This window comes from Miniopterus schreibersii (assembly GCF_964146895.1).
Source record: "Miniopterus schreibersii genome assembly, chromosome: 7".
In the NCBI taxonomy this organism is placed as follows: Eukaryota; Metazoa; Chordata; class Mammalia; order Chiroptera; family Miniopteridae; genus Miniopterus; species Miniopterus schreibersii.
Window position 1 is genome coordinate 30,076,994 of NC_138108.1, and position 20,910 is coordinate 30,097,903.

At 41.1% G+C, this 20,910-nt stretch overlaps 1 protein-coding gene across 6 annotated transcripts in view; it reads right to left on the bottom strand.

The window, feature by feature from the left end:
* MYO1B (myosin IB) overlaps positions 1 to 20,910 on the bottom strand; it is a 150,717-nt gene that overhangs the window by 110,456 nt on the left and 19,351 nt on the right. For all 6 annotated transcript variants that reach the window (XM_081142752.1, XM_081142755.1, XM_081142754.1 and 3 more), the window contains exon 2: positions 10,245 to 10,388. In XM_081142752.1, coding sequence (XP_080998878.1) covers positions 10,245 to 10,379 — 135 coding nt within the window. In that variant the 5' untranslated portion in view covers positions 10,380 to 10,388. The remainder of the gene's footprint in view (positions 1 to 10,244; positions 10,389 to 20,910) is intronic.

Genomic DNA, 20,910 nt, shown 5'->3' on the forward strand with positions numbered 1-20,910 from the left:
GATTCCAACTCAGGCACATGCTTGGGTTGCAGGCATGTGGGGGGGGTGCAGGAGGCAGCCAATCGATGTTTCACTCTCACACTGATGTTTCTCCCTCTGTGCCTCTCCCTTCCTCTCTCTCTAAAAATCAATAAAAAATTCTAACAAACAGAAAACAAAATGATCTTTGTAAACAGGGAATTGATGAGTTATCAGATGATCACATGAGGTACGTCTTAATAAAACTTCCATTAAAAGCCTAGAATATTGTCAACGTAAGAAACATTCAAACCTGTAGAGAATTTTTATGAGTTTATTTGAGCTAAACTGATGACAATTGCCAGGAAGCAAAACCTCAACAGATTGAGAAAATGCTCCGAAAAATGGCAGTTTTGTATCTTATTTTATACATTATAATCAAAAGAGGAGATGTAAGTGGGTTACATGAAATCCATGGTGATAGAGTAGGGAAGCAGGAGAAAGCAAAGCAGGGATTGGGGGTAAGGGGGCTTTTGGGATTGGATAAAAAGTAAAATGATAGACACATAACTTCCTTTACATAGGTGGGTGCAGGATCATTAACAGTCAACAATTAACATAACAACAGCAGTGAGGGGATTTGAGGTCTCCAGTGTGGTGGTTGTGTTTTGAGGGGTCTGGGAAAAGGAATTTACTTTGTTATTGCAAAGGCATGTTTATCAGGTATGTTATCCTAGATACAAACAGACAGACTCAGTTAAGGTGAAGACTGACCTTTGCTAAGGAAAAATATTGCCCTAGGACATAACTACCCACCATGACTTGCTTTCAGTTAAAATTTTTTAATTTTAGACCATCTATGTGGTTACTGTAGGTCTCTGAATATGTAAGGCGCCATGCAGGCCTCCCCTGAGCTTGTTGGGTTCGGTATGTGGCCCCTTTTCGCTCACAAGGAAATGATCATACAAGACCAGCTGGTGGGACCTTCAGAAATGACAACATGCTATGCACTTTAAGAGGAGGCACTCACCCCGGATCCTAGGAATCGGATCACAACACATCCAGACATTATATGCCACGGTGTTTTTAATTAAGCATCTGTAAAACTTCCCAGATTTCCCCCAAGAGGGCTTTCACCTAAATTGGATTTTAAAGACACCGTTTGGTCAACCAAATGCTTTGGTTGGTCTTTCAGCCACAGTTCAAAATTGTGAAAAACTGACTGAGTGAAAATTTACAAATGTAATGTCAATAACCAATTTAGACTCTTTCTGGGTCTTATACGTAAAACAATGTACATCTCATACACACCACATATCACACACACACACACCACATCACACATAACTAGTAATAGCCCATCTTTACAGAGAAAAAAACTGAAAGCATAAGAAGGCTTTAAAAACTGCCCAGGGTCTCACAATTAGTGGCAGAGATGGTAGCATCCTGCCAAAGCCTGCAGACACCGCAAGAGAGAAGTGTGATCCGGTCAGGCTCCTTCAGCTGCTCAGCACAGAGATCCGCTCAAGTTACATCAAATACTGAAAGTTTTACTGTAACAAGGAACATGCCCAGGAACCCCCAAAGAGTGACAAGAACCCCCCACAGAGTGACATGAAGAGCTGGGACCCAAAGTATGGGTGCAAGGCAGCATTACAGACCAAGGCAACACACGTTTGTGAAGACGTGCCTTCCAGTTCCAGCACCAATGTGCTCATCTCCTGTTCATGTGTCTGCTCTTTCCAGGCCTGCTCCTAACAGCTTTTCTCACTTTCTACTCCATAGCTGGTCTACTTCAAAGACTCTTAGTCACAGTTTCTGCTCACACATGGCCCATCATGGCCTCACAATAGTCATGACTGCTAACATCTGCTTCCATTGATCTTTTCCCCCCCCAGTATTTCTCAACTCCAAGTTTGAGGAAAGAATCAAGCCCTGCTTTTTATTGTTTGCTTTTTTAATCTATGCTGTGCCATAAATCACTGGCTTTAGGTCAGGAGCCCACACATGGGCCAGTTCATGCAAGTCGTGGCTGCCGAGGAGGCCAGCAAGCTTGTCAGACATGGTCACTGACAGTCTAGTCTGAGACAGGCCTCAACTACCATTGTATTATAACCCTTTGTTCCTGTGCTGCCAGTCACTGCAGACTATGAATTAAAGAACTATATATGAGTTCTATGCCACACTGAAATACTGGCTAAAAATACCACCTCAGGCAGCCTTTATTTTAGAGCAGGATAACACAATACTACCCTATCTTTGTTGAGATCAACTCTGTAATGAGACAATATGTACCATTCTCTGGACCCAATAAAACTCTCTTAACTAACGTACAGAGGGGTCCTGTGTTATAAGTATACCACTTGTTAGAAGTCTTGAAAATAATATGGTGTGGCTAACTCAAGTGGCAATGTAACAAAAATGAAATCTCTACAATACCAAAGAAGGACGGGGTAAGAAAAAGCAAAAGGAGGGAGGAAAAGAGAGAGTCAGGGAAGGGGGGAGAGATTCTAATTACTAGAAAATCTCAGTGTCTGAAACTCTGAAGTAAAGTCATTCTGAGTTTCTAAGTTTTTCAAACAGTCATGGACCTACCAGGTACTTCACCCCTACTAAGTGCCAAGCACCAGGCTAGGATGCTAAGCATCATGATACCTATTTTATGGATGAAATAATTGATCCTCACAGTTATTTACAATGGTCATAGTGGTTGTGAGTGGCCAAGATTCAACTTTAGGTCTGTCTGCCAAAGGCCCATGCCTTTCCCAATGTGCCACACTGTTATCTCACTCTCCAACCCCTCCAAAACAGAGTTTGATGAACAAAATAGCTTGTCTTTAGAAATTAGGATTATCATTAATATTTACCTGTACTGCAGATGTAATAGCAGAAATAGATGCACGTGTAGAGAAAAGGGCAAAACTGGCCACATGTCTCTTGTGCTGAATTGCTTCCCCTCTCCCCCTCTACCTTGTGCTCATAAAGAGCCACGTGCAGCTCTCAATCTCCTCCATCCAGGGAACATGATGAAAAACAACCCCCTAAGATCTTCTCCCACCCTCCAGAGGGGGAAACCTCATCCTGACGGTTGTTACTGTTTTTGACAAGTGAGTGCCTATGACTTTAGAACTGAACACACTTATTCCATGTCATACTAGTTCATGTCACCGCACTAAGAGCTTAATACATGACTAGAATACCGATTATCGTTTCAATTATTTATCTGGGTTGTTGAGATTGCCTTAGTCCAAATCTACACATTCTTCAATAACATATGCAAGTATTTTGAACAGCATATTGTAGACTCAGAATGCTTCCATATTGCCCTGGCCAGTGTGGTTCAGCTGGTTAAGTGTCATCCAGTGGACTGGAAGGTCACTGGTACAATTCCCGGTCAGGGCATATACCCAGGTTGTGGGTTCAATCCCTGGTCAGGGTGACTGTGGGAGGCAACCAATCAATGTTTCTCTTATCGATGTTTCTGTTTCTCTCCCTCTTCCTTCCTCTCTCTCTAAAATCAATAAAAACATTTTTTTTTAAAAAAGAATGCTTCTATATTAGTAGTATCGTTCATTTGCTGTTCATAGCAACCACATAAAGTCAGCAGAACTATTATTAAAGAGCATGAACTCTAGGGCCAGACTTCCTAGGTGTGAATTCCAGTTCCATCATCTACTTGCTGTGTGACCTTGGACAAGTTCCTTAGTCTTTCTGAGCCTCTGCTTCCTCAAATGTAAAATGAAGGTCATTAAAAAACCTACAGTGCATAGGCTCTAGTAAAAATTAAATAAACAAATACATGTGAAGTGCTTAGAATAGTATATTGTACCAATAAGGACTTAATTTTAGTTGTTGTCATTTATCATTTTTATCAATTAAAAAACAATCTCCAAGGAGTTAAGGCACTTATCCCAGGTCTCACAGACGGTAAGTGGCAGAGCCAGGACTGGAGCTCAGGTCTTTGCTTCTTAGTATCTACCATACCACCACCAAAAGAGTAACACTTCTACAGACCTGAACCTGGGTCTTAATTTCCTTCAAATCCAAATTTCAGGCATGGCTCTGACCAGAACATTTAAATTACTATACTATAAATATTATATAAATATTTCAAGTACTATATAGTACCTGCAGGATAAAACAACTCTACACTTGGTACGTAACAGATAAATGTGTGTCCATTTTGCAAGTTCGAAGAGGAAGAAATCTTCCAGTCACCAAAGGTTTCAAGAGAGCTTGGATGTGTTGAAACTGGGAAGTTATCACCAAAAACTATTGTTTTGAAAAGTAGTATAAAAGTGTCCAAGAGATAGACTCTGCTCAGAAATTAGACACAACATTTCTCTTCAGCTTCATGACGTGCTGTCTTTCACCAGCTTAATCTAGCCTGCTAATCCTGTGTCTCCACTCCAAACAGCAGATACACTCTTGAAAACACACACAATTTGTTCTCTGTGTTTCCTTAATGCTCTGCTTTTTCAATGAGCCAAGCAGACACATGCACAGTCAAGTCTAGGCATTTCCTCTCAGCAGGTCAAGGAGCCCTCCTTCTTTCCCCACCTGGGCTAGGAGAGTAAGAGGTAGCATTAAAGATGGCTCTTGTTTCATTCAAGCTTAGTTGGGTCTGGATTCTTTGGGTAAAGGCCCATCTATCTAGATAAAGGAGAACCTCCTCCTACTTCCAACTCCAGAACAAAAAGGTTTAAGTTTTAATCAAACCCACATAATCTGGAAGATTATCTACCACTCTTAAACTACTCTTACTCATAGAAATGGGACTGGGGTACTGAGGTAGAAAAACTATATTTTTATGTTACATATGCCTATATTATCTGAATTTTTTCCCCAAAAGCATTTGTTACCTTTGTAAGAATAAAAAAATAAAGAATTTTTAAAGGAAATTTTAAAAAGAAAAAAAAAAAGGAGACCGTCTAGATAGCAGGAATAGCACTAATTTGGATGTTTGTATTCTAGCTCCTGCCAACAGGGGCTCCAGCTTTCTGCCAATAGCCCCATGAGCTTGGAAAAGGACCTAGTCTCCAATGAGACTGCAGTCCTGGTGGACACCTTGACGACAGCCTAGAAAAACCCTGAGCAGAGGACCCCGCTAAGTCATGCCCCAACTCGAGCCACAAAGACAGTGAGATGACAAATGTATGCTACTTTAAGTTGCTACGTTTGGGGCAATTTACAATGCAGCAAGAGAAAACTAATATACTTTTTTTTTTTTTTAAATATATCTTTATTGATTTCAGAGAGAGGAAAGGAGAGGGAGAGAGAGAGATAGAAACATCAATGATGAGAGAGTCATTGATCGAGCCCACAACCCGGGCATGTGCCCTGACCAGGAATCGAACCCTGATCGCCTGGATCCCAGGTTGACGCTCAACTGCTGAGCCACGCCCAACCGGGCTAATATACTTTTTATACAGGAATTATATGTTGTGAATTTTCATGTTTATATATAAAAAGTGTTTTTGAAACTTCAAATAAATATATAAATGTTAACTAGTATTATTTTCATTTACTTTGCAATATTTTAAACCAAATATATTATATTTAAGTATCTTTTAAAAAGCAACTAATCCTGCCTTTATGAGGGTCCAAGTCTAAAAGTAACTTCTAAAATTAAGACAATTTTTATTAGACTTTCACAGCAGTCACTTTTACCTCTACAATTAGTTTAAGATCCTAAACCTGGACTAATTCAGACCTCTGATATCTGTATGACCCCCAACCGGACAATTCAGATAAAAGACAAACTAAATCCACTTTTTTCAGCACCAAAAATACTTCTTTGTTAGAGAACAGACACCTTGGTGCTTTTTCCAAATTTGCCGTGGGCCTTATTCTTGCCTAAATTGCAGCTTTCCTGTTCCCGAACTGAACCACAGTCCTGACCAGTCACCCTAAAAACAGCATCGTGTCTGGCTGGGTCACCTACATTACAAGTCCACATCAAACCCTGCCACCGTTCCATCTGGCTGGGGCGGGGGTGGGCGGCCGGAAGAATGTCTGACAAAGGACAGAAAGAATACAGAAAAGCAGCGCTGACTCGGGAATGTCACAAGCAGCGTTTCCCACCACAGAGGCTGCTAGGCTGAAAGGCACGTCCTGCAGCTGGGCCCAGCTTGAACTGTTTGCTGCCAAGTGGGAGGAATGAAAGCAAACAGAGTTCTGGCCCTGCACGGTTCCCCATCAGGCCAACATCCCCTCTGTCGATTCTCACCTGACCCTCCTCCGTCGGCAACTGAGTAGCCCTTACTGCAAAGACCATGTCAATGGCTAAACTGTCCCAGATTCAGAGACTCTGCCAGGGTTACGAACCAACTCAGGGCTTTTTAAATAAGTGTGTGAACCCACTCTATGGAAAAAAAAAAAAAAAGAGTATTCCTGGAGCACACACTTAAGTATCTTTCATAAAAATATCTGATGTTAGCTTTACAGGGATCCTAATTCACCACTAACTTCTAAAAATGAAGATAATTTTTACTAGACTTTCAAAGCAGTCCTCTTATAACTATAATTAATTTAACATAAGATCCTAAAATTGGGCAAATTCAGACCACTATATCTAGATGATCCCCAGCCTGACAATTCAGAGAGAAAGCAAATCAAATCTACTTGTCACACCAAAAATACTTCTTACTCCAAGAAGGGTTGGAGAAGCATATTAGATTAAAACAAACCCATATGCATTACGAAATAGAATAAAACTTCTAATTACTTCAGAAGCAAAGATTTCAACAAAATCTCCCATAAAGTGAATGGATTTCAACTGTGCCCCAGAGTCCCTCAGACACCTGTTTACTCTTCTCTGCCATGGGGAATTCTGCAGTAGAAAACCGTGAGAAGCAGGCCTTTGGATGGACTTGAAGCCTGGAACTCAAATGATAAATGCTTCCCAGGGGGCATCTCCTTTAGGGTGGTATCAACATCAATAAAACCACTTCGTTAAAAAATTCCCTACCAAACCTGTGAGTTTCCCCCTTTTTCTCTTCCTAATATGTTGATAAATATATCTGGTTGGGTATCCACCCCCTCACACACACAGTCCATCTACTTTGAGAAAAACCTGACCCTCCCCAAACCCTAGGAGTAGACATCATTGTCTTAAGCCACTCAGCTCATTCCAGTCCCCTGGCCACAGTCTATACCTTGAAGAGTATATGTGACTCAAGTGGCCTGCCCAGGACTTCAGGCTTAGCATGAGAGGATCACAAGGGATTCTACTTCCACATTCAGCTGTCTGGAGATCCACTAAGGGTTATGAATCCTCTAGAGAGTTGATAATTCATACCTAGAGGGAAAGCAATCCCTTATGAAAACTCTTTGAAAGTAAGGACTGTTTCTTAGCTCTAGATGGAGGGGAGTGGATGGCAGGATGGAAAAACAGAGTCCCCATGACATGGAGCTGGCTCACATAAGAGGCTGCTAAGGCCATGAATTTTAGCCAGAGTTCAAAAGTCTGAGGCAAGGGCCCTTCTGTTCACTGGCCACCTTATCAACCACGGCTTTTGAAACTATGACTGTTCAATATGTTTGCATGATTGGTCATCATGGGCCGTTACCCACTTTTATAGAATAAAACAAAGCTATGACAATACAACAGAGATTTTTTTTTTAAACTGCACCTTCATTTCCTGGGAAAGAGTTAAAAAGCAAAGGGAAGTACCGGAGAGTAAAATATTGCATGTCATATTAACTTAGCCTTTAGCATCGGGATAAACAATTTTACAGCAACCCATGAACAAAAGCAAAGCAGAAATATTATCAGAATAAGAGCCAGAAACAGATTCCCCAAGGGTGGTATACATGATGTGTGAGTACTTTTTTAATTGCAAAAATAATACATACTTGATTTAACAAGTCCTATAATGAAGAAGTCCAAAACAGTCCCCTTTCCCTGTCCCTACATCCCATCCCATCCCACTGTGGTGCCCAAAGTTAGCATGCCCTTCTCTGTGTGCACACAAATATACAAACACACGTACACATGCATAAACACCCCCCATTAACAAAAATAGTTTTATAATACACATATTACTCTATAACCTGATTTATTTTTTTTCTTAAATAAAATAGAGAATGCCCAACCCTCCAATATGATTTCTGTTTAAAGTTACAAAATGAAGCCACACATTTCATGGAAATGATGGTCCTAAAGTATCATGGAAACATTAACTGATATGAATATTTGAAAGCAGAAAGCAATTTTCTGCTTTTGTTTTACACCAGAAAGGGCATTCCTAAAATAGTTAGAAAATAAAATTATGTAGGGATGAAACCAGACATTTCGTCTGCTAAAGACTCATGAATGTTAACACTTGGCATTTTGTTAAAAAGGGGATTGTTTTATTTTTAGTGGGCACAACAAATCAGGTATTTGAATGCATGTAATGTTCTACTCTCCATCTTATTTTCAACTCATCTGAAAGTGAATTGGGCTTCTGAGAGCCAAAAAGAAAAACGATCAGCCACGTTAGTTACGATAGAATTGATTCCTCCTATCTCCATCTCAGAGACCAATGTTTAAAGTCTGCCTTTCATTTGATATCAGACCATACTTTCAATTAAAGCTGCAGAACTGTAAGGTTTTCCCACCTGAAAGCTGAACTGCTATACTTTGAGGGAAGGTGACACCAGGTCTCATTGCCAAACCAAACAATACCTTCTCCCTGCTCAGGAGCAGTGTTTTATACCTTTTCCATTTGCATCAGCATTTTATATAACATCTCTGAACTTAGGTTCAGATCCAATTATCAAATTATTGTCCCAAAAGCAGTATTCACATATTTCATGTTACTGTCAACCTCCCCCTACTTCCAACAATATAAATCAACAACGATGAAAAGTTCAATTCCCAGATAATGACTATTATTTCATTAAGAAATTATACAGCCTGGCTGGCATGGCTCAATGGTTGAGCGTCGACCTATGAACCAGGAGGTCACAGTTCAATTCCCAGTCAAGGCACATGCCTGGGTTTCTGGCTCCATCCCCAGTAGGGGGCCTGCAGGAGGCAGCCAATCAATGACTCTCTCTCATCACTGATGTTTCTCTCTCTCTCTCGCTCTCACTTCCTCTCTCTGAAATCAATAAAAACATTTTTTTTTTTTTTAAAAGAAGAAATTATCTAAAGTTATCCTTTAAACATGATTGCTTATCTGGAAAGGAAAGCTATATGTGACATAAAATAATATGGCTTTGCATACATAATTTTTAAAAATGTATTACATAGTTCCACAAAAGTTATAACTGACCCTACTTTTATCTGTTATGACTGCTCCTTTTATTTACTTGTATTTCCTCCTATTGTTTTTTCACATATTAATAGAAAAATATGAAGCATGTCCCAATAATCCCATTCAACTCCAGACACAGATACACTATAAAAAGGGGAAGGATTCAGAAGCACGGCAGAATCTATTAAAAATACGTGCTTCCATCCAACCCATCCTGTTTCCATCTCAGCTGCTGGTACAGGGAACCAACACCCCATTTCCTTGGTTTAGTTAACACTACATCTCTACCTGAACAGATGTAAATTTCTGTGCTTTATACAAATTCCCAGAAAACTGCATATAATGTATTTTTTACTCTATGTTTTAAATATATTTAAGGAACTTGATTAAAGTTAATATTGCGAAATCCTTTATAAAGAGTTTTTACAACAACATAAAATTTCTTCTATTAGTATATATATTTATATGTTTTCATTTTTGTCTATGACATTATACTTTCATATAGTAGGACATGACTATTCCCAAACCTCCAGGGAACAAACACATATTTTTATCTGGTAATTCGCTCCTGCCTCTACTAACTACAAATGTCAAGAAGATTCATATCTTTTTTGGCAGTTCACTGCCCTGCATTCTAATGAGTAGCTTCTCAAAGGTTAGACTGCTAGTCATATGAAGACATCCATCCAAGATGATGCCTATAGATTTCAAAACTCCTCCTGATTATATGTTCCTCAGAAGGCAGAAATTAAATATTCCTCTTCTTGCTTTAGATGCCCCCAACATCTAGCGCAATACCTGCACATAGTCGGCACTCTGTAAGCACCGCATGAAAACAGACTCACATGATTCTAATCAGTATTACTCATGTGCCAAATGAGCAAACACAAAACTCTTTCTGAGGGTATAAACAAATACCTCTGGACTCTGATAAACAGGAAAAAAAGAGAGAGACAGAGAAGAGTCTGAGGAAGAAAAGCCAGCTCTCTGCCACAAAATACAAAGTCTAAACCCCAGCCATGACCTTTAGCGCACACTCACATATATTTCATTATGGTCAAAGCGCTTCTTGAGGTTGTTGATGAAGGTCTCCTCGTTGAGAGGTTCTAAAAGAACCATATCTCCAACTCCAATCATATTGTCCAGCAGTGACGTTTTCACCTCCATTTTGGCCATAGTTTCCAGCTGTAGGAAAGACGGGAAAAGGGTCAACTTAAATGAGTGATTATTTCAGATGTGCTCTTAGAACAACTAGAGAAACGAAACGCTGGTAGTTCCAAATGGCCCTCACCTGTCTCACCAATGTCATAACCTCCCCTCCTTACAACCTATGTGAGAAGCCTCTGAGGTGGCTACAGTCGCTGCCATGCCACTAGAAGCCCCATTTGCCAACGTGCTGCCACAAATGAAACTCCTTCCCAGTCCATCATCCTAGGCAAGGTCCATCCACAGAAAGAGCCACCAGGAAACCAGGGTCTCCATTTTCTTGTTTAGACCATCCCCTCTCCCCAGCTGGAAGCTGCAAAACTCTAGCAAGACAACCCATCCCATCCCTTTCCACTCAATCTTGCATACCAATGTCACACTTAAAACTTGTATGCCCCTGCTTTCCCCAACATGACATCCCCCAGTATTCCATGATGACATCCAGAATGCATTTTCCCAGGAAATAATGTTTAAAAAATGATGCTACCATTTACTGAGTACTTGCCACATATCACACAGTGTATTAAGAACTTTATATGCATCAATTACTTTAATCATCACAATAACTCTGTGAGATAGGTATTATTATCATTATCCTCATTTTAAGGTAAGAAAGCTCAGTGAGATTAAAAAATATTGCTTATTGTTACATAGGAGTGTGATATTAGTGTTAACTCAATCACCACTATAACACTGCACCCATAGGGGGAAATTTCATTCAGGTGTCAACACTGACTCATAAAGAAAAGTACACAACCCACTTGTAAATCAGTGGTTGCCTATATAACATAACCTGCAAAGAATGTCCCCGATACTCTTAATTCTCATTCCAACAGACACACAACTAAAATAGCAAAATAAAATTAGCATGCAATGAATGCTCATATATATTCATGTGCCCAATACTGAAGGAAAGTACATTTAATTCTTTCCATTACGGAGTCACCCAGGCACATTATATCTTATAAAGGTTGGTCTACTTCCTTAAAACTTAGCAATTTAAATAAATGCCCTCCTATTCTAGTCTGAAACATCTAGTAAGTCTCTGTGAAGCAAGAGAATCTACATTAAGTTGGGCAAGGTTCAGTTTAGTTGGACTGGGAAAGGTTGGGAATTATGAAATTCTTTATTATTAATTACTAATGATTTGTATGAATCCACAAACACATGCTTTATTTCTGACCCTATTAAAAAAATTATTTAAGTGTGCACTGAAAAGCCAAAAAAGACCAAGAAGAAGCAGAGGCTCTCCCATAAACAGAAAGAACCCAATAAGGAAGTATTTAATATTCAAAAGGAGAAAAATAGTTAACTCTTTTGTTAATGCTTTTTTAGTTTCATGTCAATACGCCTGGAATAAAAAGCCCCAAATATTGCTAAAACCCAACAATAGTAGCACTAAGAGTCGTATCATGCACTTTGAACTAGGCCAGATTCTATTTTAAAACAAAAAAGGTGGGGGGTGAGGGCGCTGGCCATTCTCTGGAGATGCAGTAGAAGCCCGGGAGAGAGCTGGTCCCATGCCAAGTCCATGGAAAGACTTGCACAGGAATAGGAACATGAGTGCCCAACCTTTGTCGCAATAAATTAACATTTAAATCAAATTTCAAGCTCTCAGACTCGTGAAATGCCAAAAGCACTCTAGCTGCGATTCATTACATATAATTTGGCAGATGAGAGAAGAAGGCTCAGGGATTAAGGGGGATGTCAACCTGAGATGGGTTTCAAAAATAACCACCTCAAACCAGCAATTTAAATTAAGCAAAGAGGCTGAATAGGAACTCTCTGCCCTGGGGTGGATTCCTGTACATACAGCCTATTTATACAACTGCAAAAAAGACAACAGTTTGCTGCAGGTAACAATAATTAAGCAGCCAGTCTTTCTCTGTCATTAAACCTGTTTCACCTCCTTTTCAAATATGTTTCAAGCAAGTGTGTATGGGTTCTAATTTCTACACTTCTATCCCAACTTTATAATCCCTAATCGAGGAGAGAGGGCAAAACAAATGCTGAGTTTCAGGGAATTGGTAAAGGTGGAAAACTCTGAAAACACAACTCTTGCAACAAAAAAGTAAACCAACTGAAAAGGTGACACAAGGTTCATTTAGTCACTCAAGTACAGTTTTGTTTGTTGCATTTCTTTTTAGCATCTGGGGGGAGGAAATAGCGACCCTCATTCTCAGGGTAAAAATGGGACACTGAGAAGACAGTGCACAGATACTATCCTGTCCTCCTACAGATGGACTGATTTCCATTATTGTGACTACTCTCTCCAGCGTTGGTCTGGTTCACTTTGACATCTCAGTGAAATTAGTTGGTATGTTTTCTCCCCCAAAAGAAATTGACTTTTCTTCTCTGAAAGAGCAATGCTTACTCTAAGAACAAGTGTGAGAATCACTTGCTAACTCAAGATTTCCATAAACTATCAGGAGAATTCACATGGGAAAATTAAATGAGAATGCTTGTAAAGCACTGAAGACACTCTTTGTTTGACATGTAGATGGGAACGCCCTTCCTTCCCAAGACCCCCGTGGGAATCCTGTTGTTCTAGGGAAGCCAATTTTATCCCATGTTCCAAGAATGTAGCTCGTGCTCTAGACTAAGACAAGCAACACATTCCCATCTCCCAGACACAGTCATTGATTCAGGGCTGGTCATATCACTGAGCCTAAGGCCTGGAATATTAGGACAAAGGTTCTATCTATCTCTGGATGATATGATTTACAGACGTGATACTTGGAACTGCTGCAACCATGTCTGCATTCACGAAAGGGTTAGTGTGAGGAGGAAGACAACGCATGGAAGAGGGCAGGGCAAGAAAATATCCAAGAAGAGAATTCCTGCTGGAGCCCTGATGACATCATGAACCTCTGGATCAAACTGCACTTGAAGACCAGCCCACAGCTCTCAAGTTTTCAGTTAAGGAAGCCAATTAATTCTCCCTATTGTTTAAACTGTTTGAGTTGGATTGCTTACTCTTTGTAACAGAAAGCATCTTACCTAAAAATAGAAGCTGATAGGAGGAAGTGGAGTGTTGTAAGTAATATGCTAAAGAGCATGACCTGGCTGAGCCAAGGCCACAAGGTGAAGGGTGTGAGGACCTACTGTCTTGGATGGGCAAGATGATCATTTTTTATACTTAATAATAAAACAGCTGATTAAACCATGGCCTGTTGTGTCTTACAGCTTTGGACCTTGTGCCTGCAATTTTAGAAAATTTAAGAAAAATTTAGATACCAGGGTATGTGTTGGCTATTTCTTAAGGATTACAAGAAAAAGATAAGCACACTATGAAATGGGCCTGAGAGCCAGAGAGAACATATGGTGTTGTTAAGAGGAGTTCTTCTGCCTAGAGGTGGGAGATGTGGCCTATCCCAAGAACCACCTGTTTTGCCTCTGTAGCCTGAGAAAGGGAAGCACTGCCACCAACCAGGAAGAAGTAGCACAGTAGAGGTATCACCCACTCTATTGTTTCTTACGCTTCTTAATTGTTTCCAGGTAGATTCTATTCACCAAGAGCAAAAATACCCTGCTGAGCACCAAGGCCAGGCCCCATTGCCGGGAGACAAATTCTCAAGCCAAGTTCTAGGTTCAAAAGCTTGGAAGTTGGCAGTGTCTCCGGTTTTGGTTACTAGCCTATGGAAGCAAATAAACCTTAAAAGCCAACATTTTTAGAGGATCTATACTGCCAGAGTAGTCTGATTGACAGTGAGTGATTTACAATTGCCTGATCCTTAACACAATCAACTACAAGAACTCCCACTCATAAGAACGGAAAAAAAAGAACTGCTAAAACACTGCAGTCCCTGACTAAGCCATCTTCCCCAATGGTCACCTTAGATGTGGCCACAGTAGACAATGGACAAAGGAGATCTTCTCAAAGAACAGAACCTCTGAAGAGGGGTGGCTATGTGTTCAGCCATGTACAGAAAGCTGCTAGGGCATTTTATTTTCATAAGCGTAAGTATGGTAAGAAAGGTGTTCTGTGAATGTTGGGCGGCCCAAGGGGAAAGCCATAGTAGACATTTGTCTTTTTTTCTTAGAAGGGCACTATCCAGTATACAGTCCTGTTCTTATTTGCACCTAATCTTGCTTTTAGAGAGTCCCCAGTAACCTTGTGATAGGAACTAATCTAGTGAGAAGTAGTGCAAAGGAGACAGGTCTGCTCTCTTGCCACCCCAAGCAACAAGGCTTCTGCACAGCCAATCGCATCCTCCTGGGACCTGGAGTCCTGGGTGAATATGAAAGCTGGTGGTGATGGCTGGAGGTTACACTCAGTCACTGCAGCCACAGCAGCGGCATGAAGACACTGGTTCTGCAGCACGGCCTCTGCTAAGGATCCTACTGCCCAGCCCTCCTGCCTCTCCTTGGCTCCTGCCTGACCTTCCAAGTTTGTATCCTTCCTGGTCTTCCAACCTCTCTGCGATTCTGCAAGTCTCTACCTCGTTCCTGCTCTGCAAGCAACCAAGACCCTTAACTGACATAAACGTTAAGTACACTGCGCAACAAGCAGTATTATACCACTATTAGATCTTCATTATTATGTAAAACCTAACCTCCTACTCCCAACCTTGGTGAAAGCAGTACAAAATACTGGGGGAGCCTTTGGAGGAACCACAGAGGAGCCTGGAAGCAGGGTCTCTCTATCTCTGGGTGCTGACTTAGCTCAGCCATCAACGCACCAACTGATGCCAGGTGACTCCATGGCTGCACAGCTCTTTCTGCCTGCTTGTCCAATCAAAAAATTCAAGCCATATGATCACAATCGTTTTTTCCCCCACCTACTCTAATCTCAAAAACTTCCAAAATTACTACCTATATTTCAGTGTACACCACCAAGTCATTCACTCACATATTTTAAGTGTAAAAATACCACTTAAAATATTGAAAGCATCATTTCAAAAATTCCTCGACATCCAAAAGAATGCAACATAAACATCCTATGCCATCTTAAAAATATCTCTGAGCTAACATTTAAATATAAGTAGTCCACCCCGGTCACCAATCTTAAATTACAAGTCACCTACCATGTTAATGTCATCTGTCTCAGGAATCTCAAGACCATCATTTCCCAACCCAACAGTCCCACACAAGAGATGCCAAACAAGACAGCACATCTATGTGAAGTGCAAGGTCATTCTACTATTTGAAATCGAAACAGCAATGCTGAAAAGCTATTCCAATTTAATCATTCAGGCTAAGCTGAAATACAGCATCTAGTGGTCTCCTATGTTATTCAAAATTCTCACCACATATGAGAACAAATGTGTATTTTTAAGTTGAAACACTTTTACTGTAGAATTTGAAAGAACATTCATGAATCAGACCTGAGGTTGCAATGATTACAAGGATCAATATTAAGTTGTGAACATAATCTTAAATTGAAGGAACTTTTAAAGCAAAGCTGTAAAAGCCACCCTGTGCAGGAAAACTTAATGAAAGCAGTTATCTAGTGCTTTGGTAATTGAAAATGAGGACGCTTGAACATCTATTCTAAGGTCATTAGCGCTATACGTCAGAGACAGCAGCTTCAGGGAGTCTCCTTAGCATACCAACAACTGTTCTTATCTGACTTCAGTTCCACTCATTAACCTCCTTGTATAGTGGTCATATACGCATGATCGCCCCCTTTCTACAGAATCCACTCCCTGGTGTCAAGAGCCCCATCTTACTCATCTTTATTGCCCCAAAGGCATAGTGCACAACCTCTTGCACAGGGTAGGCATTCAGAGAAACACAAAGGGAAAACAAGTATGCAAATTTACTATTGACAAGAGTGTCATTCAATAATGCACATTCTCACAGCTGCCATGGGTGGGTTGGTCCTGTCAGCCAACCAGGGTCAAAATAATGACTGCAGCTTCAAGCCACTTTGATCCAATCCTCTAAAAACATAATATTATCAACAAAGGACAGGAAATAGAACTGAGCTATTTGGCTCCCAAAGATGAGATCACTAAGGCTTTTAAGAATAACATGAGAAACACATTTAAGTCAGAAAACAAGGCCAATGTGGCAAGATTTCATGAACAAAATAAATCCTGATGGTAAAACAAAGGCAAAAGAGGGGCCAAGTCTATAGGATGCGATTCAGTACCTAATATAATGAGCTAAGTGACTGAGAAAAACTGGAATTTCCTTCCAGATCTCTTAAAATAGCACAAAATCTCATCTTGGAGAGCAGTTAAATTTCCATTCAATTTAGCTCAACCACCATTTACAAAGAGTCCTGTTGGTCTCTGGTATTGTGTTAAGTTCTAGGAACATAACAGGAATAATCATGGTACTTCCCCAGCCCCATTTCAACCCCCAAGAGCTCACAATGCTGTGAGATAGTTAAGAAAAGAAAAGCAGCAACTTTTGAAATTTCAAGTGATCTTTTTAATGATGAAAAGAAATGCATGTTCACTATAGGGAAAAAAAATCAGAAAACACAGATGAGCAAAAAAGAATATAAGCCAAATTCAACACACTCATGTTTTAGTCTAAAAAAAAATACTTTGAATTCATTAGAATCCTTATGAAACCTGATTTTTATTAACCAATGAATTGGCCATCATTTCTGGTTTTATAAATTTTGATGTATATATTTCTGCCTCAAGGTAGGAATATGAAACAGATCCCCAGGAGCTGTGAAACTGTGGAGCTACACCAATAGTATCCCAACACTTTTAAATTCAGCCAAATTGCATGGCCATCTGCCCCTTTATTCTTTATTTATCCCCTCCCCCAAATTAGCAACCTATTTTATCAACAGCTCGCCCACAATTCATCTCCACCACAAGGCTGTATCTAACATCTGAACACATGTTCAAAACTTGTATCGTCTACCATCCCATACCAAAATACAAAAAATAAAATGAAGTAACCCTTACTCCCTCTAAATTCCACAGTCACAATACACCCAGTTTCTCATCCTTGGGCTCTCCCTGTCTCCTACTTCCTCCCCCCATAGCCAACCTTTTTCATTAATTAGGTCACCTTCATCACTCCCACTTCCATCCCTTCCCCTCTGTTCCCCAAAGTGACTGCCCTGCCCAGCCTTCATCTCTCACCTGGAAGGCAAGAGCCTTCAGAGTGCTCTCTCTGTCTTGTCTGTCATCACAGCCTCTGCCAGCCCTCTCCTTCCCCAATTCATGAACCACACTGCCCTAGTTGCCCTTCTAAATCACAATCAGGTAAGGGTAGCCCTGCTTTAAATCCTTCCATAACTCTCCAGAGTCTTTAAGATAATATTCAAATGCCTTAGCAGACACTCAAAAAACACACACAAAAGAACCACAGAATTCCCATATGACCCAGCAATTCCACTTTAGGATATGAAAGCAAGGATTCAAACAGATATCTGTACACCCATATTCAAAGCAGCATTATTTACAACAGTCAAAAGGTGAAAGCAACTGAAGAATCCATCAGTGGATGAATGGATAAACAAAATGTGATTTATACACACAGTGGGATATTAGTCAGCCTTAAAAAATAAGGACATTCTGACATATGCTACAACATGGATGAAACTTGAGAACAACATGCTAACATTTCAAATAAGCCAGTCACGAAAGGGCAAATACCATACAACCCCACTTACATGAGGTACTAGAGCAATCCAATTCACACAGACAGAGGGCAGACCAGTGGTGACCAGGGGCTGAAGGAGGAAACAGGGAGCTGTTTAATGGGTACAGAGTTTCACTCTGGGAAGAAGAGAAGTTCAGGAGATGGATGCTGGTGATGGTGATGCACAATAACATGAATGTATTTAATGTCATTTAAGTGTACATTTAAAAAGGTTAAATGATAAATTTTATGTTATGTATACTTTACCCAATAAAAATAATTCTTTACCTGAGATCAGATGACCCCGCAACCTGACTCTAGTCTTCCTCTTCACCTCATCTCTCCCTGCCGAGTCCCCCACCCCCGAAGGCAAACCTCACATGACAGACAAACATGCCAAGGCCTCCAGCGGCTCCTTCAACCAGGACACAGCTAACTGGGCTGTGGGTGTCCACCAGCCCAAACAATACCAGCTTACAAGGACACAGAGACTGTAGTCAGAAGGCTGTGAGCGCTGGACCAGGGCGTTCACATAGACCGAGGGACAGGGTGGATCATTCAGGGGAGAGGAAGCCAGCCTGAGGGCAGGAATGAAGCACACAAGTGCAGAGAGAAGCAGTGATGACAGGCCTCGTGGGACAGAGAGAAAAGCTGTTTTAGGTCCTGAGAGGGGTTCTAGTTGTAGGCCCTTGAGAGGTTCAGCTGAGCTTCTTGTCTGAAACAAATACCCCCTGGCTTAAACCAGGGAGTAGACACTCCTCGTAGGCAGCAATCTCTGCGTAAGCCAGTACACCTCCAACAAAACTTAGTCTGCTTGTCTCCTCCCCACTCACCCACCCACCCTGAGAAGGCCTCAGTTCTCCACGCATGAAGAAGGTCCCATTGCCCGGTAGAGTGGCTGGCACACCGGACTCTGGTGTGGAGAGCAAATGAATGGATGCACACAGGCCATTCTTCCTTCCAGGACTGTTTCCATCATCTCTACCCATCCCTCCAGATCACAAGTGGCCAAGAATAATTAGAGAGCCTCAGATGACACACCAAGAAGGTGAACACTCAAGAAAGACTCAGGCTAAAAACCAAAGGGCAGACACTTTCTCAGTATTTATCAACTAAAGTGCAAGTGGAATGAAAACTGCCTTCTTTAGGGCAATGTACTCAAGCAGCATGGTTTTCAAAAGAGGCAGGGCTAGTGGGCCACACAGAACCATATGGGGTGCTTTGCAGGGCTCCCCAGAGTATATACTTGGACCCTGCCATGCATTTGTGAAAAGGCTCCGGTGATGTTGATTTTCATTCCCAACATAGTTCCTTAGAGAAACTTTTTCATGGCATTTACTTCACAAAGTATAGTTATCTGATTTTCCAATCCTTTATTCCACGGTTAAAGCTACTACATACTGAGTATTTCCCCCCTTTCTCTAAAGCTTTCTGTGAAGAGTATTTAATGGACTGCTGGGCGATGGCTTTTGTTAGAATCTTGGATTAGGAAAAAAAATCAGCCCAACTACTGGGCAATTTCCATACAGTAAGTTGTTGTCGCGTGTTCAAACTGTGAATAATATACAGGACATAAAATTATCAGGCAATGACAGAATGGAATAAATTTGAACAGGGAGTGACAAACAAACAGCTAAAAGCAAAGAAAAGCCCATAAATCATAAAGCAGACTCCAATCTTAAAAAAACTCTGTGAATAAGAAGGGTAATTAATTCAACATTTTGGTTATCACCTGGAGGGTGCCTGAGGGGCCAGGAACCACCAGTGTCCATGTCAAGGTTTGTTTCTGTCTGGGTATAGAAAGGCTGGCCTTATCAACCAAAGCCATCAACCAGGAGCTGGGCTGCCCTCAATCCCCACACAGGCCAGTTATTGAAGATTTGAAAAACAGCATCTAGAATTTTACAATTCATAGTGACAGGTTAAAAGAAAAAAGGTTTTTTCCAACTGTGGAAATGATGAAATACATTATCTAGACTAATAAGAGGAATTTTTGAGTCAAAAATAACAGTGGCTGCTATGACAACATTGAAGCTTTTGGATTATAAACTGCAAACTATCCTTTCTAGTGTTTGAGCAAAATGTCTTAGAATCCCAGGCAAAACCTTCTTTTAACAGAAAGAGAAATGGACCTGGGTGTTGCACATCTGGTTTCCAAAAGCCAGAGCAAGGAAGAAGCTTTCCTGACCTGGCTGGGGGTGGTTTTTCACACTTACTATATTATGCATGCCCTTCAATCTAATTCCTGAATCACCAAACTCTTCACATCCCCCACAGTTTCTTAAAGAGAAGCTTCACTTCTACATTGAGAAAGGGCAACTTTCTACAGAAGTTTTGGAGCACAAGTTTACCGAGGAAATTCCCTTTTGATCCACCCCACTAAGGGGCAGCTCTGGATCACAGACCCAGACTCAAATCCAAGAGAATTCTGATCTGAAAACTCAGGGATGACAACAGCCATTCCATTATTAGGATTATTATGTAGGCTGACTGAGAGAGCAAGACCCCTGCCTCACAGAAGGCTCTCCTCACTGGATGCTGGCTCCCTCCCTTCCCATGTCATCCCTGCTTCTGATCTTGAAGAGCTCCCTGACTCTCCTAGTGCAATCTTCTGGCAGGTGTGCCCAGGTAAATAACCTAGAAAGTTGCCTCATTTGCAACAGACATTCCATGGGGTCAGTACCCTGAGGAGGAAATGCAGCCAACATCACTGTCCCTCAGTCATTACCCCCGAGGACACTGCAGAGTCATGGCAGTAACAACTGCCAAAGGGCAGGGCAACTTCAGAGAATGACACCCTCTCCAAGACCCAGTCTGAAAACCACCCCCAACCCCTATCCACCCCCCTCACCACCAGCTTGGTACCCTCACCAACTAAAATCCTGGAAGGTCTAGGATGAACAGCAAGCAGCCCTAGGTTTAGGAGGAACCTATGGGCATGCTA